This window comes from Neovison vison, chromosome 7, assembly GCF_020171115.1.
Source record: "Neovison vison isolate M4711 chromosome 7, ASM_NN_V1, whole genome shotgun sequence".
Lineage (NCBI taxonomy): Eukaryota > Metazoa > Chordata > Mammalia > Carnivora > Mustelidae > Neogale > Neogale vison.
Genome location: NC_058097.1, coordinates 206,590,861 through 206,611,446, shown reverse-complemented (window position 1 = coordinate 206,611,446; position 20,586 = coordinate 206,590,861). Strand labels below are relative to the sequence as shown.

The following is a 20,586-nucleotide window of genomic DNA, read 5'->3' as shown; positions in this document are numbered from 1 at the left end:
TCAGAGACAAAAGGCCATTTGAAAAACCAGTATTAGAGACTGCCCGGTCTATGACTAAAATCTTGATTTAGACTTGATTAGGGTAAAAACACTGTGGGTAATAGAAGGCTCCCGACAAGTCCCGCCCAGTATCTCAGCAAAAACAGAATTGGAACGGATACTTAAAGAACTTTGCTTGGATTTGCTAACATATTGCAGAACTAAGTGAAACGGTCCTGGAAAACATCACGCTCGTAGAGGCGGTGCCTCCTCCAGAGTCTCCCAGAGTGTGCCCACGGCAGGGGAAGAGACCTCCCTCCGGCCTCGAGCACTCCTCCGCACGCGGCGAAGTTATGCCCAGAGGTCTGGCGTACCATACCTATGTCACGGCCTGTACAAGAAAATCCTGTTATGAAAGTGGCTGTCACAATCAGTGCTTTCATAAACTAATTATGAAGCAAATCCATGTTTAAAGTGTATAAAAAACGTTAAGACTCTCTCTCTCTGCCTGCCTCTCTGCCTGCTTGTGATCTCTGTCAAATAAATAAACAAAATCTTAAAAAAAAATGTTAAGAACGTCCTATGTAGTGGCAGCGGAAAGACAGAACTGCTTGAAAAATCTTTAAAAACTTTTTAAATACTAAGTTTTCAATAAAATAATAACAAATGCTTATCTACTTTTTTATTAAGTTTACATCAATACCATTGTCATTACACAGACTAATTTCATTGCTTCAAAATAATCCCCAGCTTCTGCTGACTCAAGACACCACCAGAAAAGCTGAAGTCCGTTATCTAATGCTTTAAGTGGGACGTGGGGGGGGGGGAGCCGCCAGGAAGGGCGGCTCCAGCTCTGTCTGGAGAGGGAGGGAGGGACACGGGTCAGAGTGAACACTCTCTCTACGGCAGTGACAAGGTGGTAGATGATCCCCCGAAAGCCTGAAGACAGAAGTCATTAAAACAGTCGCTTCGAGGGAGGAGCCCAGAGAACGGGGCCAGCGCTCGGACGTCGCACTCAATGTGGCTACCTCACTGGTGTTACCCGTGTGCACGCGTCACAACAATGTGTTTCTCTCTTCGTCGATGGTCAATTAATAGTCATCCCTCTTGACCTTTATCCTATAGATACCCCCAATCAAGCAGGACAATGAACCCTAAGAAAACCATATTCCATCACTTTAAGAACACAGTTTAGTTGTGGGGAAAAGAAGAGTAAAGAAACCCGAAGGCTCCTCCTGGTCGTCACGCACGTGCTCACGGAGCAAGCGATGGACAGTCCAGTCCCGACACCTGCTCTCCGCTGAAGCTCCCGGGCACTCGCGCACAGATGGCCGTGTCGTTGCCAGCACACTCTGCCACTGAGAGACCTCGCGGCCGGCTCTGCTTGGGCGGGGGTGGGGTGGGGTGACATCACCCCCTCCTCAGCTTTTCCGCAAACAACTTTCCGGAGATCACTGGGTCCTCAGTGGTTGGCTGATGCCAACAAACCACGACAGGCTGATCGGGACGCCCCGGGTGACTTTCTGGGGGCACTCACATCCTTCCAGTGCCCACAGCGCTCCAGGCCCCTGGCTTCCCAGCACAGAGCTACCGAGGAAGCTAGAACTCTGGGCCGATGGTGCGGCGCTGAGCGTGCAGTCGGAGGTGCGGGTCCCCAGGTCTGCCGCGAGGGCGCTAAGCCTCTACTGCGGCCCGCGCGCTTCTCTTGAGGCGGAGCCCGTGGCCCACAGAGACGGCGCCTCCTTCCTCCGGACAGCACGGGCCACACTCTGCACCTCCTTTTCCTTTGTTCCAACGCTGACCAAGCCCACCTGGGATGACTGAAGAGTGCATCAGGCACCTGCTCATCTGGAAAGCGGCTTCTAGGCCAGTAGCTATCTCCGTGGCCTTCCATTGTGGGGTCATCAATAAGTGAGACCCTTCTTGGAGCCCCACCTTACTTCTGAGTCCTTGGGGGGACCTCTCGCCACCCCCCAGTGACTGTATATACCCTGCCTGCTCTAGGCCTCACGGGTCTTCTGGTCTCCCCAGTCCCGAAACACAGCTGCACCTTGGCAGCCCCGTTGGACAGGACCTGCTCCCCTCCTGGCTCTGTCCTCCCTACACGCTACCACCTTGTCCTCCGCCGCGTCGGTCGTCTCCGTCTGGGCGGGCCACTCCGGCTCGGCAAGGTCACGCGGTCCAGGCTTCGGAGCCGCGTGTTAGTGGTGCAGGCGCGCCCGGCGTTCAGAGGCGTGCGGCTCACACTCACACATGAAGCCAGCGACCGCTCAAATGCTTTCACACAGCCAACCCTAGTTTCCAGCATTGCTTTTTTAAAAATGATTGTGTCTTCACAGTGAACCGAGTTTCTCAGGTTTCTGGATTTGGACCCACTTGTGTACCCCCAAGTCCCTGTCCCATCAGTGGAGCCCTCAGTGACTTCAGCAGGACTCTGCAAGGGAAAAACCACGTGGAGACAGTGTTAGCCATCAGGACGGGGACGTGAGCCCCCTCCAACTTTCCCTCTAAAGCTAGGCAGGCCCTCGGGGCAGACAGCTGGCAAAGCCGAGAGCCGGGCAGACGACACGAACAGCGTCCCCATGTGGCAGGCCCGGAGGGGATACGGGGGCCCCCTCCTGCGTCAGCCACACTGCCCACACCCCCGCCCACAGCTCTGCCACACGGCCGGCCCCACCGTCCCCCCACCGAGCCTCCTGCGAGCTGCCATCCCTGGGGGAGGACTTTCCTGAGAAAATTCACTACTGAGTGAATTTTACCAGTCCTCCGAACTGGTAAAAACTAGGATGCGGCAATGTCCCAGTGAACGCCCTGGAAGGGTGCCGCGGTTAGCGCCCATCCCAGGGACGGAGATGCAAACCCAAACCCAAGAAAGTCACACCACGCGAGGGGCAGGCAGGGTCCTTTTCTAAGTTAGTCGGTCAAGAGAATCCCAGGAGACCCGAACCAGGCTTGGGCAGAGGGCGCGGCGTCTCGCTGCTCTGGCCGGCGGGTCTCAGCTGCGGCCCCATGCTGTTAGCCGCTGACGCTCATCTCAACTGTGTACCACTTACTGACTTCTAAACAACCTTATTTCTATTTAATAATGAAGGATTTGTGATTACTTACAATTTCAGACACTGGGATTTGGTACAGTTACATGGCTTTTTAGACTTTGTGTCCCATGAACTAAGAGTTACTCTATAAAGATTAAAAAAGAAAATATTCAGATCGTTACTCTTTAAAAGGGGAATTAGCTAAGCATCTGGTGTTTTGAACAAATACTGAAAATCTCAGCACCAGGCGCTCATAGGTACTACTTATCGGCGCCCGATCATGAAACGGACTTGCTGCGTGTCTTACCACCCGGTGGGAGGCGCCGGGCCGAGCCCAGCTAGCACGCCCACAGTCCCCACGGGGTGCGCAACAGGACCCGACTGCTGTCCCCTCCCCAGGAAGCCTTCCGGACGTTCTTCCCTTGATCTGTTTAAACCCCTATTATGTGGGGACCCTCATGCCAAATAGCTCCTTTAGTTCAACCTTTTTGCATTTTCCCCGATCTAAACACTAACGGATAATAGAACTTAAATCGACCAATCGTCCTCTTATGTCGTTCGGGCAGTATCAGACCTGTCCACGCTGCAGAGCTACCAGCAACGTCAAAGCAAGTTTCCAGTGGAGACCTAACTGCTCTTGGGATTAGCCCAGGAGCCATCGTGGGGGCATCAGAGGGGGACAGACGAGCGAGTCACAGAGGCTAAACATGAGGGGCAGCTGGGGATTAAAATCAGGGAAGGCTCCCAAGCGCTGCTTTCCAGTGCCGCTTGTGGAGCGAACTCCGCATCCTCGTTTTGTGAGACGTTTACTACGCTACGGTGAAAGGAGGGGCAAGTGCCCAAAGACAATGACGGGACGGTGACAGGGCTCTGCTGGGTCACAGGGATGCCGCTTGGTCTGGGGTTCCCTACAGAAACCACAAGGGACCTTGGCACACAGGTAACGTTTGCCAACAGTCTCCTGTCGCGGCACAGAGCGCAGAAGCACTGCGTGCCCCCGTCCTGTCGTTCTGGTACAAATGCCCCGAAGACGGTGCGCCAGGCGAGCCCCTTTGCCTGTGCGCTGCACGCTCACACATTCAGCTCCCTGGAGTCCAGACTGGCGGAACCCTAAGTCCCAGCTCGGCCCGTCGTCCTCTGTACGTGGACGGTGGGTTCCTCCTGCGTGGGTGCACCTGCCTTAGCAGCCTCCAGCCCAGCCCCACTGTCTGCGCTTCTGTTTAGTGACATCTCCACCCCCACCCCCCCAAACACACTTGGCACCTGACTCGTGCATGAGCTGCTGACTCTTACTTCTGGAGATTCTCCCATTTCAATATAATATCCCCAAACTATGTCACCGAATGCTGTATTAATTTATTATTCGTCTAGTCTACTTTTCCCCTTTATACCTAGCAGAGTGACAGCTTTTTGTCCCCTCTTGTGGCCAGAGGTGCGCCTTGGAGCAGACGTGGGCTTTCAGAGGAGGGCGCATGCTCACCTACGTCTCTGCTCTTGTCCTTGGCCTCTCAGACCTCCCCCTACAGTGGGACACAGGGTGGCCTGGCACTGACTATCCAGAGGAACCAAAATTCTTTCCTCTAAAAAATGGGGGTGGGGTGCGTGGAGACATTCCAGGCATGACCTGCCACGACTGTGGGAGGGCAGAGGACAGTTCAATGAATGTCCTGTGTCAGGAAGATACCAATCGGCATTTCCTGAGAGATCATCAAGTGGTCAGGACGGTGATAAGAGCTTCAGGGGAAAATAAAAAAATATACATATAAAAATTTATAGTCAGTCCAGGAGGAATCCTGCAAAGAACTTGGGAATGAGATATATAAATAAATAAATATAAATGAGATTGAAAAATTGGAGGACAGAAGATATGGTAAAATCAGCTCTCAGATTATCTGATACTGATTGGCAATGATATAAAATCCAGAAATGGTAGTTTAATCTGGATGGAAGAAGTTAGACTACTTTCGAAGGAGCTAGAACTCGCCACCACCGGTTAGGGCTGTGAGACTCGCTGTCCACCCCAAGGGGGTTTCAGCTGAGGTAGGAGCATGAGCTAAGGTGCCATAGGGGCGAGCAGAGGGCACCAGGGTGGGAAGGGACGGGAACTGAACCGGGGACTGTCCCACGGCTCTGCGGACACTGTCCACCCTCCTATGCCAGTCCGAAAACTAAGGGCTCGGGAGAGATCCTCACAGTTACGCCTCAGGAAAGCATGAGAAATAAACTCCACCGTACAAGGTATAACCTCATCTTTATGAAAAAAAATTTTCAGAGAAGCAGACTCGTGAGTGTTCTTTATTATGACGTTCATTACGTTACAAAAGTAATAGCATCAGCGCTGTGTCAGAACTCACAGTAACACCTGACTGACGACAAGATGACGAAAGCCATATGGAGTGACAGGACATGAATTTTTACTGAAAGGGCATTTTCAGGAATATGATAAGCTAGTTAATAAGTTAGCCAGTTCCCCACCCAGCTCTGGAGAGCGACGACAAGGTGAGTGACACCTGAGCACTACGGGCCCCGAGGCTCTGCTGACCGTCACTCCGCTTCTGTGTCACCCGCGCGGTTAGAAACCTTTGAGCCATACTGGGCCGACAGAGCTTCCTTTCTGAGGTCTTCAGACCTAATCTGACCTTGTTCTCTGGCGGCAGACAACAAGACAGCTAACGGAGCACCGAGGGGGGCGAGGGGGGGCGGCCAGTCAGTCGCAGTGGGAGGTCACACAGGATGACACAAGAGCGAACGGGCTTTTGCATGCGCCCTTGCACGAGGCACACGCCGCCAGAGTCCGTTGACCGTCAGTGCTGCGGTGCCGAGATCAAACGCACGCGGCTGACTCAAGGGAGTGACATCAACTCAAGTGATTCTTTGCAGCAAAACCCCACAAACACAGGCTCATGTTGTTCCTGGCGCTTCGTTTAGAAGAGAAAAATGTTTTATGACCCGCGTAATTACACCAAAATAAAGAAAACTGTGTGACCGAGAAAACCGAGGCGAGCCTGGGGACAAGGCGGAGTGACACGACACGGCACTCCCTCCTACTGCTCGCCCACGAGAACCGGGTCAGCCGTGCCACGGAGAAGCCGCAGGTCGCGCCGGGGCTCCGAGAGCGCACACTTGGAATGAAGCGTGAGAAGCGCCAGCTTCCCGCGGCTGCTCCGGACGCTCACGCACACAGCGATCCCGCACTGCTGGCCCGAAGCTCCCAGATCCCACGGAAGAAAAAGGGGTGTCTTCTGGATGGTGGCATCGTCGGTCGCGCAGTGTAACCAAACACGGGGTCGGGGGAGGACCTGCCAGCAGGATCTAGCAGTGACTTATGTGGCGTCTGTTCGGTCCAGAAGTGGGAAGAGCCATGATGGCAGGACCGAGTACAGTACCAGCAACAACCCGCCCTCCCTGATCCGTGCCCAAGAGAGTGGGCGGGGAGGATGCCCGATCCCGTTAAACGGACCGAAAGTCGCCCGCTGAGCCTCCGGGCGACAACCGCCGAAAGACGGGCTAAAACCGCCGCAGCCGCGACCCACGCGAGCCCCCAGCACACTCGCGCGGCAACGCAGGGGGGAGGCATCGACACCTGCCAAGTGGTTCTCGGGGCCTTTCACGCGGCCCCCTGACAGCCCTCCTCCCCCTCACCGACGCCACAACCAGCACCGCGGGGGCCTGGAGCGCGCAGAGCCCAGTGGACGTTTCCCAGACTGCTGGACCCGAGGGGGGCATCCGGCCACTGCGGGCCGCAAACTCACGGAGGTGGCAGCAGACCAATCTCCATAACACCTCAAGGACCCACGAGCGGAAAGGGCTGCCCCGTCCACTGTTCGCACGTGAAAGTCAACTCAACAAGGAGTTCCAACCAGCTTGGTTAGTTTAATTAGTTACAATTATAGATACGACTTTCAAATGTTAAGACAAGGCCCCAGCTAAGGGCAGCCCACATCCTCCTGGAGACCGTGAGCCTCGGCACTGGCCTCCAAATGCGGGCTGACCCAGCAGGGTGCGGCGGCCCGTAAAGGCACACACAGACCACGGTCAAGGTTAAGTGGCTGCCACATCATTACTCATATTGATGATCGCGAGAAAGAAACAGAGCATTTCTGTTTAAACTGATGTGAGACCAAGACAGAGCTCTGGATGGCAGCGGGCCATCCACCGGCGCGGACAGCGGACAGTGTGGAAGCCCTTCCAGCCATAAACCAGACACACACAGTGACACGGCTGGTACCACTGCTTCATATAAAATACAGTTTTTACAGGTCACGAAGGTTTACTGGTAAAGCTGATTTTAAAACTTAGGAAAAAACCACCACAGTACCCAAAAGCCTCTTAAACTCTTCTACTAAAGTGACAACTGATTGCTGTTAATCCTTACCCAGCCAAGGTTAGTTTCGGTGGTCCTGGAAGAGCAGATCCCGAAGGGAAAGCAGACCCATTGACTAGGGATGGTAAGGCTCCGTTTTCAAGCTGTAGAAAGTCAAAGCAGACATATTTCTCATTAGAACGTGTTTCATAAGTTCTGTCCAGTCAACATCTAGGTCCAGACAAAAATGACTGGTTTTCTTCTGGAGGTTTATATCACAATGGCCTTGTCACCACGACGGTTCCCCTCCCCCTGGCGTGGGCTCCGGCCCAGGCTTCTCTGCAGCAGTGGGCGAGCTGAGCCCAGCCCAGGGTGTCCCAGAATCACCTGGCCACTCCGGCCGGGGGAGGGGAGAGTCCTGCCTGTGTGGACCAGGGGTAGGGGGGTAAGGACTCGGGGCCCGGCCAGCCACACACAGCTGTGGGGCACTGGCCGTGGACACTGGAATGGACAGGTTTTTTTCCATTTTTATGACTACAAATTGTGAGTTAAATTAAATCACAAACTTCTGTACACTGAAACTGTTCTTTAATTATGATGACATTCCTGGTATAACGTAAGAACCCTGGACATCTAAGGTCTTGTCAACCATTGGTGTCTCATCTACTCAAAAAAAAAAAAGAAAAAATTTGTCGCCGGTTTCAACAAGTCCAAAAGCCATGTCACAACCTCTGTCCCCTCCGTGTCCTTTGCTTTCCTGGCTCTCATTTATCTTTCTATTACTTTCTATGAGCATGGCTCACAGATGATCATCCCAAGAAAAGGGAAGTGTAGCAAAGTCAGCAATGACCTAATGCTCTTCTTATGGGAAGCCTGAAGACATGTAAAGAATTGCATAAATTCAGGTTTTGAGATGATTTGCCGGTATCACACTTCAATACCCTATCCTTGTCCCTTCCTCCCCCGAACACTTGAAATTTCAAAGTCAGTTTTATATAGAAAGTGTGGTCTCGGGGGACATCTGGCCTGCTGAGTCGGAAGGGCACGTGACTCAGAGTCATGAGTTTGAGCCCCACGTTGGGCGTAGAGATTACTTAAATAAGTAAAACTTAAAAAAAAAAAAAAACTACAGTTTTAGAAAAACAAACATTTTATTCATTCCATTTATTTTCTCTCTTCTGCCTCTTACTGTGTGTCATCACTGCCTGTGGGACTTGAAGACCCTGAGAAGCCACCCTGGGTCCACGTCCTTGAGCACTAGGCCCCATTCCTCCAGGGATCCCCATCCCTCTGGGGAGCCTCACCCAGGAGCCCCTTTCTTCTGCTGGGGGCTCTGTCCTCCTCACTCAATTTAAGGAGGGCAGTGTCCACAAGTTACATGAAACCGTCTCTTTCCCATCACCCACACATCAGTGGGGCCCATGTTCTCAGAGGCGGTCGTAAGTTTGGGATTCCTTTTGAGAAAGGACTTCGCAGCTCTCAGGATTGAGGCAATCCTTCGCATAAACCAGGGTACAAGTTCTCCTTTCCCCTTTGCTAATTTAGTCCCAAAGTAAAGCAGAGAAAATGGGATGACTTCAGGACAGCATAGGCAGTTAATCTAGAGTGACCTTATGCTGGAACCCATGACCTTCTTCAGCAAGCCTGGCCGCCTAGGAGCAGGGGCGGAAGCTCTCGGGCAGTCTTCACAGTCACATCACCTGGGCTCTTGCTAAAACGAAGATTCTGGGTCAGTGAGTCTGGGCCAGGACCTGAGATCCTGCCTTCCTGTCAAGTTCCCAGATAACGCCCAGGCTCCTAGACCGTGCGCCACACTGTGAGTTGCAAAGTGCGACTCTTGATCTCACAGCTGTGAGTTCAAGCCCCGTGTTGGGCACAGAGATTACTTAAAAATAAAATCTTTAAAAATATACAGAATTGGGAGTTTGGCAAGGAAGCAGCAAACGTATGGCTAAAGGGATTGCCTCAAGTTCACACCGGGTAGAGGTCAGGGGCAGCCAACACCAGGACAAGAATAACACAGCCAAGAAAAGATGGGGAGGAGGTGGAAAGCAAGGAGGCTGCGGTCCGAAGGAGCACTTCTAGGGCATGACCTTAGCGGTAGAGCGAGTCCAGTGTGCGCCTGCCTGGTTGGGGCTGCCACAGTGGGGAAAGGAAGGCAGGAGGAGTGGAGGCCGGAGGCTTGTGTGCAGGACCCACGAAAGTCTGCCTCGGGCGCCCCCAGGGTACAGCTCGGGATCTCCCGCACTGACCAATACAGTATTGAGAAACAGTTATTGACCCACTCGACAAACATCCGACTCTGCTTATACCCGCTGCCTCACGGGTCTCCTCTGCTCTCAAGGCCTTAAATGCCATCTACGCCCTGGTGACTTCTTCCCTCCAGCCCAGACCTTCCTCACACTGATCTCCAGGCCCACATGTCCCACTCCTGCCGGCCAATGTCACTCAGATGTCTCAAACGGAACACGTCAAGGCCAGGGAACTCCTAGTCTCCCTCATAAGACGTGTACTACCCTCCGCTCTCTTGATGGAAACACCATCTTTCTGTTCGTTCTGGCCGAAACTGTGGGGGCATCCATGCTTCCTCTCTCTCTCAACCCACATCCAGTCCGTCACAAGCCCTGCCAGCCTGCAGGGGATCCGGACAAGCTGTTTCTGCTCCACTGGCCCGGCTTGGTCTGAGCTGCTGTCATCTCTGCCCCGCCCCCGCCCCCCGCATTATGGGACTCTCCCAGTGGCAGGTCCCCCGCACCCCCTCGGCCCCACCCTTCCCCCAGCCCCATGCTTGCTCCTCTTCCGCCCCCTCTGCTACCTTCCTCTGGCTCACTGCATCCCCGCCCCCTGGCCTCCTCCTCACTGTCTCTACAGCAGGTTGACCCTGTGTTGTGCTCTTCTGCTTGCCTGGAATGTTCTCCCCCGTGATGGTCACGCAGCTCACCCTCTCCTCTCAAGATTTTGCTCAACCGTCACCTTCTCAATGGTGCGACCCGTGGCTGGCATCCTGCCTTGCCCCCGCGGAAGCTCTGTACCCGATGCCTGTCCTCTGCTCTCCTGGCACACAATATAATTTACTACATTTGCCCATGTTGTCTGTCTCCCACACTAAAATGTAGGCTGCAGGGGGCAGAGTCACATGTTTTCTTTTGTTTTGTTTGGGGACATCACTTAGCATTGGCTCGCTGATGTGGTCCGAGTGCTCAGACCGGCACTGGCCCTACGGAAAGTCACTCTGTGTGACCGCCCCGTACGTGCCAGGCTTCGTTCCAGGTCTCAGTTTACAGAGACAAACTAGGCTCACAAGATCTCTACTCCTGCGGACCCGGCATACCCGTGGGGAGATGCAGACAAATAGACAAACCAGGAAAACGCAAGACCGTGACAGTGCTGGGCAGAGAAGCAGACAGGTGCAGTGACAGCAACTGGCTGTCCACACTGGGGAGTCACGGAAGTCTCTTCTGGGGTAGTGACACTTCATATCAAGACTTAGGGAAAATAACACATTTGTCTTATATTTAGTATGTGCATGTTGGGGTACAATCATAAAAGCATTTTAAACTCTAAAAAAGCATTTCCATTCTACCGAGGAAGGTGAGGAATGTTCTACACCAAATGGGTGGGGTGTCCTGCTGGATGGACAGAAGGGCTGCAAAAAACGAGCCCAACAAATGGGGTTTCGGAAGGTTGGTTGGTCTGACGGCTGTAGGAAAGTGCAAGAAAGCCCACAGGGTTGGCCCAGAATTGCCTGAACCTGTGCCACTGCCTCCCAACCCCCAGTGTCTGACCCAGTAGCGAAGGTATGGAACACATGGTAAGGGTTTCACTGTAGATTTTAAAAGAGGATAAATTATATTTCCTGAGTAATTCCAACTTCAACAATTGAAATTTTAAGAGAAAATAGTGCCCAACTGTATTTTTTTTTTTTTATTAAAACAAAGACTCACTTGTTGTGTAATGAGATTTAATTTTGCTGGTACTGGCAAAAATCTTCCTACTAAAGTAGTCATTGGTTTAGCGACATCTGTAAGGAAGACAATTAAAATTAATCGATACCATATATTGTTCCTTTTCTACCTGCACATGGAAGAAAGTACAAAAATTATCATGTATTGTGATTTATCATGTGCAAAATCATTTAAACTTACCTTGATCCTATTTTTTTTATTCTGTAAAAACTTTTGAGTCAATATTATTATTATTATTATTATTTTTACATATTACATCTTTTTCTTGGTCTTAAAGCTGCTTAATTTAAGCTTCCAGGGTTAGTCTACTATGCTAAAAACAAAACGAAGCGAAACAAAACTGTGGCTAGTGGCCAAGTTCCCACGCTGTGGCTCTGTGCAGGGGCCCCTGGGAGCCCCAGCAAACTCGCCAGGGAGGCCCTGGATCCGTCCCACTTTCAAGGAAGGCACAGCGACATCTGTCGGACATCGCGTGAACTACTTTCAATTTATGTGTGGTCTTTTTTTCGAATGGTTACTAACTTGCTAGGATGTAAATACTTATTGGGCTCTTTGGACCAAACTATTTAACTAATGGAACGGATTTGTATATCTTTGGTGTAAGTGTGCCATGGAAAACATTCCTGACACACGGAAGGCTCTGCAAACCTCAGTGCTCGTGAGCAGAGGCGGAGGGAGAAACGTGTCTTAGCGTCTTTAGTCACTGATCAGCTGAACACATTCCCTGCTCCCGGCTCACGCATCCTTTGAGCGACGATACCTTGACACTTCGGTAACCAGGATGCGTTTATCTCATGCTGGTATTTCATACGTCCATGGTGACGGGGTTATGATTCTATGACAAGGAAGTAGGTTTGAAGAACACCATATAAAGCCTTTCCTTTTGTGGATCTAAAGGCATTAGGATTGGGTCATGTTCCAGAAGGAGGGGAATTAGGAAAGAAGCCTTCCCTGCTTGTGCAGAGGATCAGAGGTCGCTCTGACCTACAGGAGATGGAGCCAGAAGACCGTGGTGGGCATGGACAAAGGGCTTCTGGAAGACTAAACTCCAACCCTGATTCCGTACCACAGAAAAGCAAATGTCTTGAAGGCATTTTATCTGTCCCTAAATAAAGAGACTATCAGTTTGGAACAGGAGTTACAGTATTTCCTCTAGCCCTGAACTCTGCAGTGCCACTGAAATGACATCTGTATTTAATACTGATTTAAATTACTGGCAAGTACAGCATGGGGAACCCAGTCAGTAATATCGCATCAACTTTGTGTAGCAGCAGATGGTAACTAGACTTACTGTGCTGATCAGTTCCCATGTACACAAACTTCAAATCACTGTTGTACAAACGAAACTAATATAATGTGGTAGGTAGATTATACTTCAACAACAACAAAAACAAAAATAAGTAAACCGTTGAGAAGATCAACAAAACATCTGATAATTTAAATATTCTGATTAACTCAAGATTTAGATTAACATGATTATGTATACAATCCACACAGGCATACCTAGTTTTCAAGAATTAGGGTCTAACTTTTGAAATACAATCCTAAGACTGTTATTTATTCTTTAATCATTTAAAAGTAATTTGAAAATAATTAAGGACTTCTAGGCCATATATTATTATTATGTCAGTTTAAAGATGTTTCTGAGAGAATGGCAGAGAAAAATCAGCACTTGATATATTTAAAAACTCAGTGATGATTAAAGTGTACTCACAGTTCTCACTGATGACATGAAAATGTCTTGTATATATTGTATATTAATATAATTAATATATCAATTAATAATTAATTAATAATATAGTAATTAATACTGTATGCTAAACTGTATACAGTGTGACCACACCTGAACCGCCAACCCCCTGCCCCGCCTAGGAAAGGCTGACGTCCCAGCCCAGTCTCCTTTCGACACACGCACATGTCGTAACAGCAGTCACCTGTTGTGGTCACACGCTCTCCGCAGCTAGCCAAGTAGAGGACAAGTATCCAACAACACAATGTACATAAATTAGTCTATAAAGATTTTTATTTCTATTCTTAGTTCACTTATAAGGGCAAACAGATCTAGCAAGTTGCCTAGTTAACAACCTAACCACCTACTTCACTTTTACTCTTTATACAAAGCCAAACATAATCACTTATCAGCTTACATATGATATATGACATAAGTTTTTATTAATATACTCTGTACCTGACTGTAGATAATTATTTTGGTCTTGATACTGAGGAACCAAATGAAGTGCTTTTAGTTCTCTTGTGCCAGAATTGTCTATACACAGCATTTGTGTACCCCCTTTCAACTGACATATCACCTAAAATGAAAAATAATGATCAGGTTTCATTTTTAAAAGATATCCAGTAATATGAATCTAGATGAAATTAAATCTGAGAAAGTAACTTTAATCTAGAATTTCAGTTTTAACGCAAAACGGCAAGCTAAAATCTGTTCTCGATTTCTTACTCCACAGTAATGTTCTCTGGAGGAACCACAGAGCAACCCCCACCCCCCAGGAATTGTTTTGTGAGATGTGTTCTGTGTGTGGATGCAAGTTCCTGCTCATGCCTTCCTCTGCCGGTGTCTGCCCGTGGAGGCTTAGGCCTCGGTGACCTTGCACCAGGCTGCCTTCGCCTTCCTTACGCTCCACTGTCTGCCTCAACGAAGGGTCCGGTGATCTACCACCCCCAGCCCCACTAGATCCGGTCAACTGGAGGAAAAGGCTTCGTCCTCGACTCCACCTCTGGAGCTGGTCACATTCTTAGAATAATCTTATATTTTATGAGGTATTTTTCCTGCTCCCACACATTATTATTTTACATATGGGGTTCTTATTAAACGTCCATTTATTATATTTCCTACAAGTACAGTTTAGAAAGGTTAATCCAAGAACTGGAAGGTTCTAGGAAGCCATGTCTGTCATCCTGGGCCTCAGGATCACCTCGTTGGCCATCAGATCACCTCGTTGGATTCTGACCATAAATGATTCCTCAGTGAGCCAGGTGGGTCCGTGAGTCAAAGACACAAGTCAAGCAAAGCACAGATGGAACCTTCCCGGGGTGCAGTCCCGTCCCTGGCCACGCAGCATGCATGTGAAGGCAAGAGAAATCAGAGCTTCTGCCCAGACAGCTTCTAATTCTGACGGTCAAACCGCGGATACCCAGAGAAACTGCGGTTTCCAACTCTAGGTTGCCTTTGGGTTTCCCAGACAGGAAATCCCAAGTAAGCACCCAGGATCGATGTTAGCAGAATGACACCTGTAGAACCTGTGTTAACAAAGTCACTGGCTCAAACCTTCACATCACCCTGATGCTGGATAAGAGGCTAGTATTCATGTTTGGTTGGCATTTTATTTGAAGTCAGAGGATAAAGTTATAGTCACACACACACACAGAGGTACACAAAACTGGGAGAAAGAATGGGTTCTCCTGGGCTCTGCCATGCCCTCTCCGGCAGGAGCGTGTGCACGCTACTCAGTAGCCTGGTGGAACTACCAGAATTATCCTGCTCACCTGCTCCAGGCATCACGGACAAGCTCTGCTCTCAGAACCCACACACCCAAGCAGAAGCACAGACAGACAGGCAGTACTGGTACACGCCACAGCTAAGCCAAAGTTTGTGATGAGCTCATTTTTAAGTTAACTCCTAGTTAAAGGATGTGCCTTAGAGCTTAGGTCACCTTCTTGGGATAAAGAGCTGCAGGGAAAAGGCGGCCTCTGGTGCTTTGGACTGTTCGCTAGAGGAAGACTCAGGGCCTGGTTCTCCGGCTCGCCTCCTTCCTAGTCCTCACTCACCACGCTCAGACCTGGGGTCCCAGATGCACCACCTACAAGCAGACCATGTGACATCTCTCTTTTCTTAGCCATGAGATGTAGATAAAAATAATGGCTAGCCTACAGCGTTGACAGGAGGATTAAATGAACCACACAGGTTACAGACTATGTCACGCGAGTGTCACTTGGTATTATTAGGAATTTGGAGGCAGGCAGGAAGGGAAACAGCCACAGAACCCCAGCTCCCTCTACCTGCCCACCTGCCAAACCACATAGTTCTAAAGGCTGCCGCAGCCCAAGGGGACTTGGGGCTACCCTCCTTAGCAAGGACCGCAATGTCCTAATCTTTGTTTGGTTTGCTAAGACCCAGGAACTAGGAATTCCAGAGGTGAATGGAGCATTACGGTTTTAATTATGTTCCTCTTTTGATAGATGAGGCAATCAGAACTGCGGACTCAACAAGGAAACAGAATGGAAAAACAGTGACTGAAATCGACGATTCCTATTGAATTAGCAATGATCAGAATCAAACATTTAAGATAATGTCAGTCAAGACACATTTTCTTTGGCATCATTACCATTGGGTTAGAGTCCTTCTTTTGAGAGCAGCCAGAGGCGTCCTCGGCTTCTTGCGACGAGGGGAACTTGCAACAGGATTCTGGACCAAGAGGGTTCTGAAAAGTTGCTTCCTCAGGATTGTTACTTATAATTGTACCACCTGCTTCCTTTATTTCCATCTAAAAAAAAAAAAGCAATTGTTATTTTAGAAACCACATAGTGGACACCGGTTTTCACGGTCGCATACTGTTTGCAAAGGAAAGAGCACCCTTAGCTTTACTTCTCTCCCTCCCATGCTCCCTATGTGGGGGCAACGAGGAGGAGTGGGAAGTTATCTGATCGGCCTCACGGGGAAGGAAGGACCCTGAGGACCAAACCCATCTGCCCACGAAATATGCAGGTGAACTTGCCACGCGGTGCTCATGCTGCTTCCTGCACACGGCATAAGGAACGGAGGAGATGCCCCAGCTGGCCGCGTGCCCCTCAAGGGGCCCAACAGCCCTCCCTTCTCTAGGACCGGGCAGACTTGAGGGATCTTCCTTAACCGGGCCTCCAAGCTGGCCCTTTCTCACCGTTCTTAGTGTGCTCATTAAGTTGTATGAAATGCTCCAGTTGATTTGTCTTCTTTCAAGAAGCCTCCAATCCTTGCCGACATATCAGATTTAATATCGATCGTGTATTTAGAGCAGAGCTCACCATTACATAACAGTGGTGTCCTGACTGGACGGCAGGACTGTAGCAAATGCTAAGGGCCTGGGGAACAGCCAGCTTTGTCTCTGAGCCATCAGAGCTGCAACAGCTGCCAACTCACCGACACACGGCAAAGGTCACCAGCAAGAGGGCAAAAGGCCAGTGATGCTGCTGAAAACTGGTGAAATTTAAAAACTAAAGACTCAATGGTTAAAAAAATACCATCAGATTTGAGGGTTCCAAAATTGTGAGGATTCTTTCTACATTTGCTAAGAATGCAAGGAGGATTGGGATGGCATCGGCCAACCCCTCCTGCACCTCCATCAGCCCTAGGATGCCCATTGCAGAGTACAGGGGCGCTTGCCAGAGCCCAGGAGGCAGGTCCTTCCAAGAAGACGGTGATTCTAGGGTAACATTCTGAAGACCTCATTTAAAATCACAGCACGGGGGCGCCTGGCTGGCTCAGTGGGTTAAGCCTCTGCCTTCAGCTCTGGTCATGATCTCAGGGTCCTGGGATCGAGCCCCACATCAGGCTCTCTGCTCAGCAGGGAGTCTGCTTCCTCCCTTTTCTCTCTGCCTGCCTCTCTGCCTACTTGTGATCTCTATCAAATAAATAAATAAAATCTTCAAAAAATAATAAAAACAATAAAATCACAGCACAGATCATGATATTTCTAGGTGTGGCTGTGGATACAAACTTGGAGATGTCCAACAAATAGTGAAATCAGCGACCCGCACAGATAATAATTACTGGCAGTTTCCTTATTAGCACAGCAGACTGTCATGAAGGTATCAATCTTTAAAAAGAAGAAAGGTTTAGCTGTGTTTCAAGTTTGGCTTCATTTCGATAATTCACATTTTATAGAAAGAGAAAATTTTAAATTTTCTTCTGCTTTCTGCTTTGAGGAACTTGCCAGGCAGGTGCCGTCAGAGTTTAGATTGAATTTCCCACCCTATGATTAACACGTACTTGCACAGCAAGTGCTGCAGGCGACTATGATCTGAACTACTTATACTCAGTGAAGTCCCATTTTTACAGAAGAGATATGAACAAAGGTCAATGTGGGAATGAATTTCTAGAAAAAGGAAAGTAGCAATTCATCCTCAATATTTACTTTAAAATAATCCCATTCTGTTTAAACGATAAACATGTCCATGCTGGATCTTTTTCATTTTACTAGTTAACTAGGAAATAGGCAATAACATTTTCTAAAGGCAAAAAAATATCATCCAAGTAGCCTCTCCTTTATTTTGTCCAACCTACATTTTGTTAAAATTAGATTATATTGGAAGAGAATGTTGGGCGCCTGGGTGACTCAGTTGGTTAAACTGCTGCCTTCAGCTCAGGTCACGATCCCGGAGTCGTGGGATTGAGCCCGGCATCAGGCTCCCAGCTCCACAGGGCGTCTGCTCCTCCCTCTGACCTCCTACCTTCTCATGTTTTTACCTGATCTCTCAAATAAATAAATAAAATCTTAAAAGAGATTGAGAGAGAGAATGTTATGATTTTGAGACGAGCCAGTTCTGTTCCTGTTCTGGTGAATTCTCACTGAGTCCACTTTGTAAAGCAGTCGTCCTAGACGCCCAACAGGCAACAGGTGCCAGGAACCCAGTCTGGCCCGGAAGCCAAATGGAGCGGCTGATACTGCAAGCCATCCGAAGAAGAGTCAAGGAAGACCTCTACCGCGGGTGATGGCCGGTAGGACCAGGAGAGCTCTAGGGCTCCCGCGTGTAAGCGAGAGGGTGGTGGAGGCCCAGCCTCTCCTCCCCATCTTTCCTTTACACTAAGGAGCAGCAGCTGCGCCGAAGGGAAACCAGAAAGGCAGAAATCCAAGCTCTGGAGCTATGACTCCTGACACACGAAGTCAGGGCACCCTCATCCCAATACCAGCTCCAAAGTGCTCCTCAGACGCTTAACAACTTACTACAGTGATTTAAGGGCTGAGTGCTCTAGCTTTTCAAACTCGATCCTCTTAGGGGGCCAGTACCCATTTCCTTGGGATCCTGTTTCCTTTAAAATTTGATTTGTTTCATTCTGGCAAGAACAAAGCAGAAAAATCACCAGTGGCGACAGCAGAAGAGGGCCGTTAGTCCAGAATCAGCAGGAATTTATGTAGACTGATTTACGTTACTTATGCTGGAGGAACACGCCCGAACTACCAGCAAGAAGCTCAATGTCTTGATTTCAGGACTATGTGAAAACAATCACACTGCATTTCCCCCGGGACATTAGCGACTCTAACATAAAGGGGGCGGGGGACTCTCCTAAAGCCAGTGATAGCAACAGGCGAGGGCCACCCACTTCCTCGCTGTTTCCCTCTTCTGCTGTCAGCCCCCCAGGACCTAATTCTCCTGCAGGGAGAATGGCCTGGCTGGGTCGGCGCAGGGGGCTTACAAAGGGAGGTGCTCAGTTGGAATGAGTGACTCCAACCCAGGATGCTACTGACCCCGGCAAAAGGCTTGTGAGGGAAATCTTGGCCCGGGCCAGCGGTCTCACTTCTCTGCTCCGCACCGGGTGACCGAGGTCCAGCGCCTGTCTCCCACACGGATCTTACTGGAATCACCCGGACCCCGGGGTGGGCACCTCCTTCCCTGGCCCAGGCGCCCAGGGGCACGACAGCAGGACTCCGGTGCGGGGCCAGCAGGGAGGACAGGAAGTGCACGTTGTAGGCCTGCGGCTGCGGGGCCACCACCGGCAGCGCGGCGTCCTCCAGGGGGCTGAGCTCGGGGAGACTCGGGTACTCAGGGAGCATCTCCTCGGCGTCGCTGCCGTCCACCGCGAGCTCCACTTTCGCCTGGCTGTCACAGTCCACGTGAAGCGGGGGGTTGAACGCGTGCAGGAGGGGCTCCTTGGGGTCCGCGGAGCTCAGATACGCGTCTTTAAACACGTGGAACTCGTCCTCCTCGTGCTTCACCACCACCGGGGTTTTCAGGGCAAGGTTCTCCGAAACGAACGGACTCTCTGCACTGAAAAGGTCGGTCACGATCTCCTCCTCGGGACCGGACATCCCTCCGAGCAGAGGCGCCTCTTCCATGTCCGCTGAGGGGACCTCGGGCCGGGCATCGCCACGCACCCCTCGCCACGCGGATTCCGGCCCAGAGCCGAGCACCTGCAAGGACGCGGCCAGGTGAGGCGGGCACGGCCCCGCCCCGGCCCCGCCCCGGCCCCGCCCCGCGCTCCACCGGGGTCCCCCGCGCGGGAAGCGGGGGGTGTCCCTCCACTCCCGAGGGTCTCTCCGCGGCCGGCGTCCCTCCATCCCCGAGGGGCTGACCCGGGGAGGGAAGGGGGGTCCCGCTGCCCTCGAGGGGCTGACCGGGGCGGGGGTCCCTCCATTCCTGAGGGCGTGACGGGGCGGGGGTCCCGACACTCCCGAGGGTCCGACCGGGGGACCCACTGTCCTCCTCCCCCCCTGCAGATCCCTAGGCCGCGCCCGGAGACCGCGGGGAGACCCGACGGCGGCCGGACGGGCGCGGGGTCAGGCCTCCTCAGGGACACACACCTGCGGCCGCCGCGGCTGCCGGAGCGCAGAGCGAGGATGCGGAGCAGGGGGCGGAGCGAGGCGGCCCCTCACGTGCCGGCGGCCGTTGGCGGTTAGGGGCGGAGCCCGAGGGGGCGGGGCAGGGGTGGGCGGGGCCGAGCTGGGGCGTGGCGGGGGCGGGGCTCGTGGAGAGCCAGGTGACCCCGGCGGGGGCGGAGACGGGCTGCTGCGGGGAGAAGGGCCAGGAAGGACGCTCCCAGGGTCTTCAGCTCCAGCGTCCCATGGGGAAACTGAGGGCCCCAGACCAGCCTGACTTCTTCAGATGAAAATTAGAATATTTTTTTTCTTTCATTGGCTCATAAACTCTATACCGGAATATTTAAACATTACAGATAGAGCCAAAGTTCCCTTAAGAAACAGGTCACCTCCTGTCGTCCTGCCAGCCAAGGGGGACACTGCAGTCAGCTGTGGATCCTTCCAGCCCTCGCACGGCCTCACCTACAGATGCGTGCATAGGCAGCGGACACACACTGAAGGGCCCTCATGAAAAACGTCTGACCAGCTTGAGCAGCCGGAGCAAGAACATCAACCGGCAAGACTCTTACCATTCCCGCATTTTCAAGAGGCAGCTCCCATGCCATCGGACGCGCGGCCACCTGGGCGAGTCACAACCTAGCCAGACTCAATGGCTCAGGACCTCTGAGACACTCCAAAATGCTCTTCCAGCCAGGATCAGCTGACGCCAGCTGTGTCATGACTGAGGTCTCCCCTCAAATCAGCCGCCTCTCGAAGCCAGCTACCTCTGCCCACAC

At 51.2% G+C, this 20,586-nt stretch overlaps 1 protein-coding gene across 1 annotated transcript in view; it reads right to left on the bottom strand.

The window, feature by feature from the left end:
- The window catches only part of TESMIN (testis expressed metallothionein like protein), a 34,129-nt gene extending 14,799 nt beyond the window's left edge, over positions 1-19,330 (bottom strand). Inside the window, exons 1-5 of the mRNA XM_044261240.1 lie at positions 18,851-19,330; positions 15,626-15,784; positions 13,471-13,591; positions 11,262-11,338; positions 7,390-7,481 (exon numbers count right to left, since the gene is read on the bottom strand). Of these exons, the coding sequence (XP_044117175.1) occupies positions 7,390-7,481; positions 11,262-11,338; positions 13,471-13,591; positions 15,626-15,784; positions 18,851-19,330 (929 nt within the window). The remainder of the gene's footprint in view (positions 1-7,389; positions 7,482-11,261; positions 11,339-13,470; positions 13,592-15,625; positions 15,785-18,850) is intronic.
- Between the last annotated feature and the right edge of the window lie 1,256 nt (positions 19,331-20,586).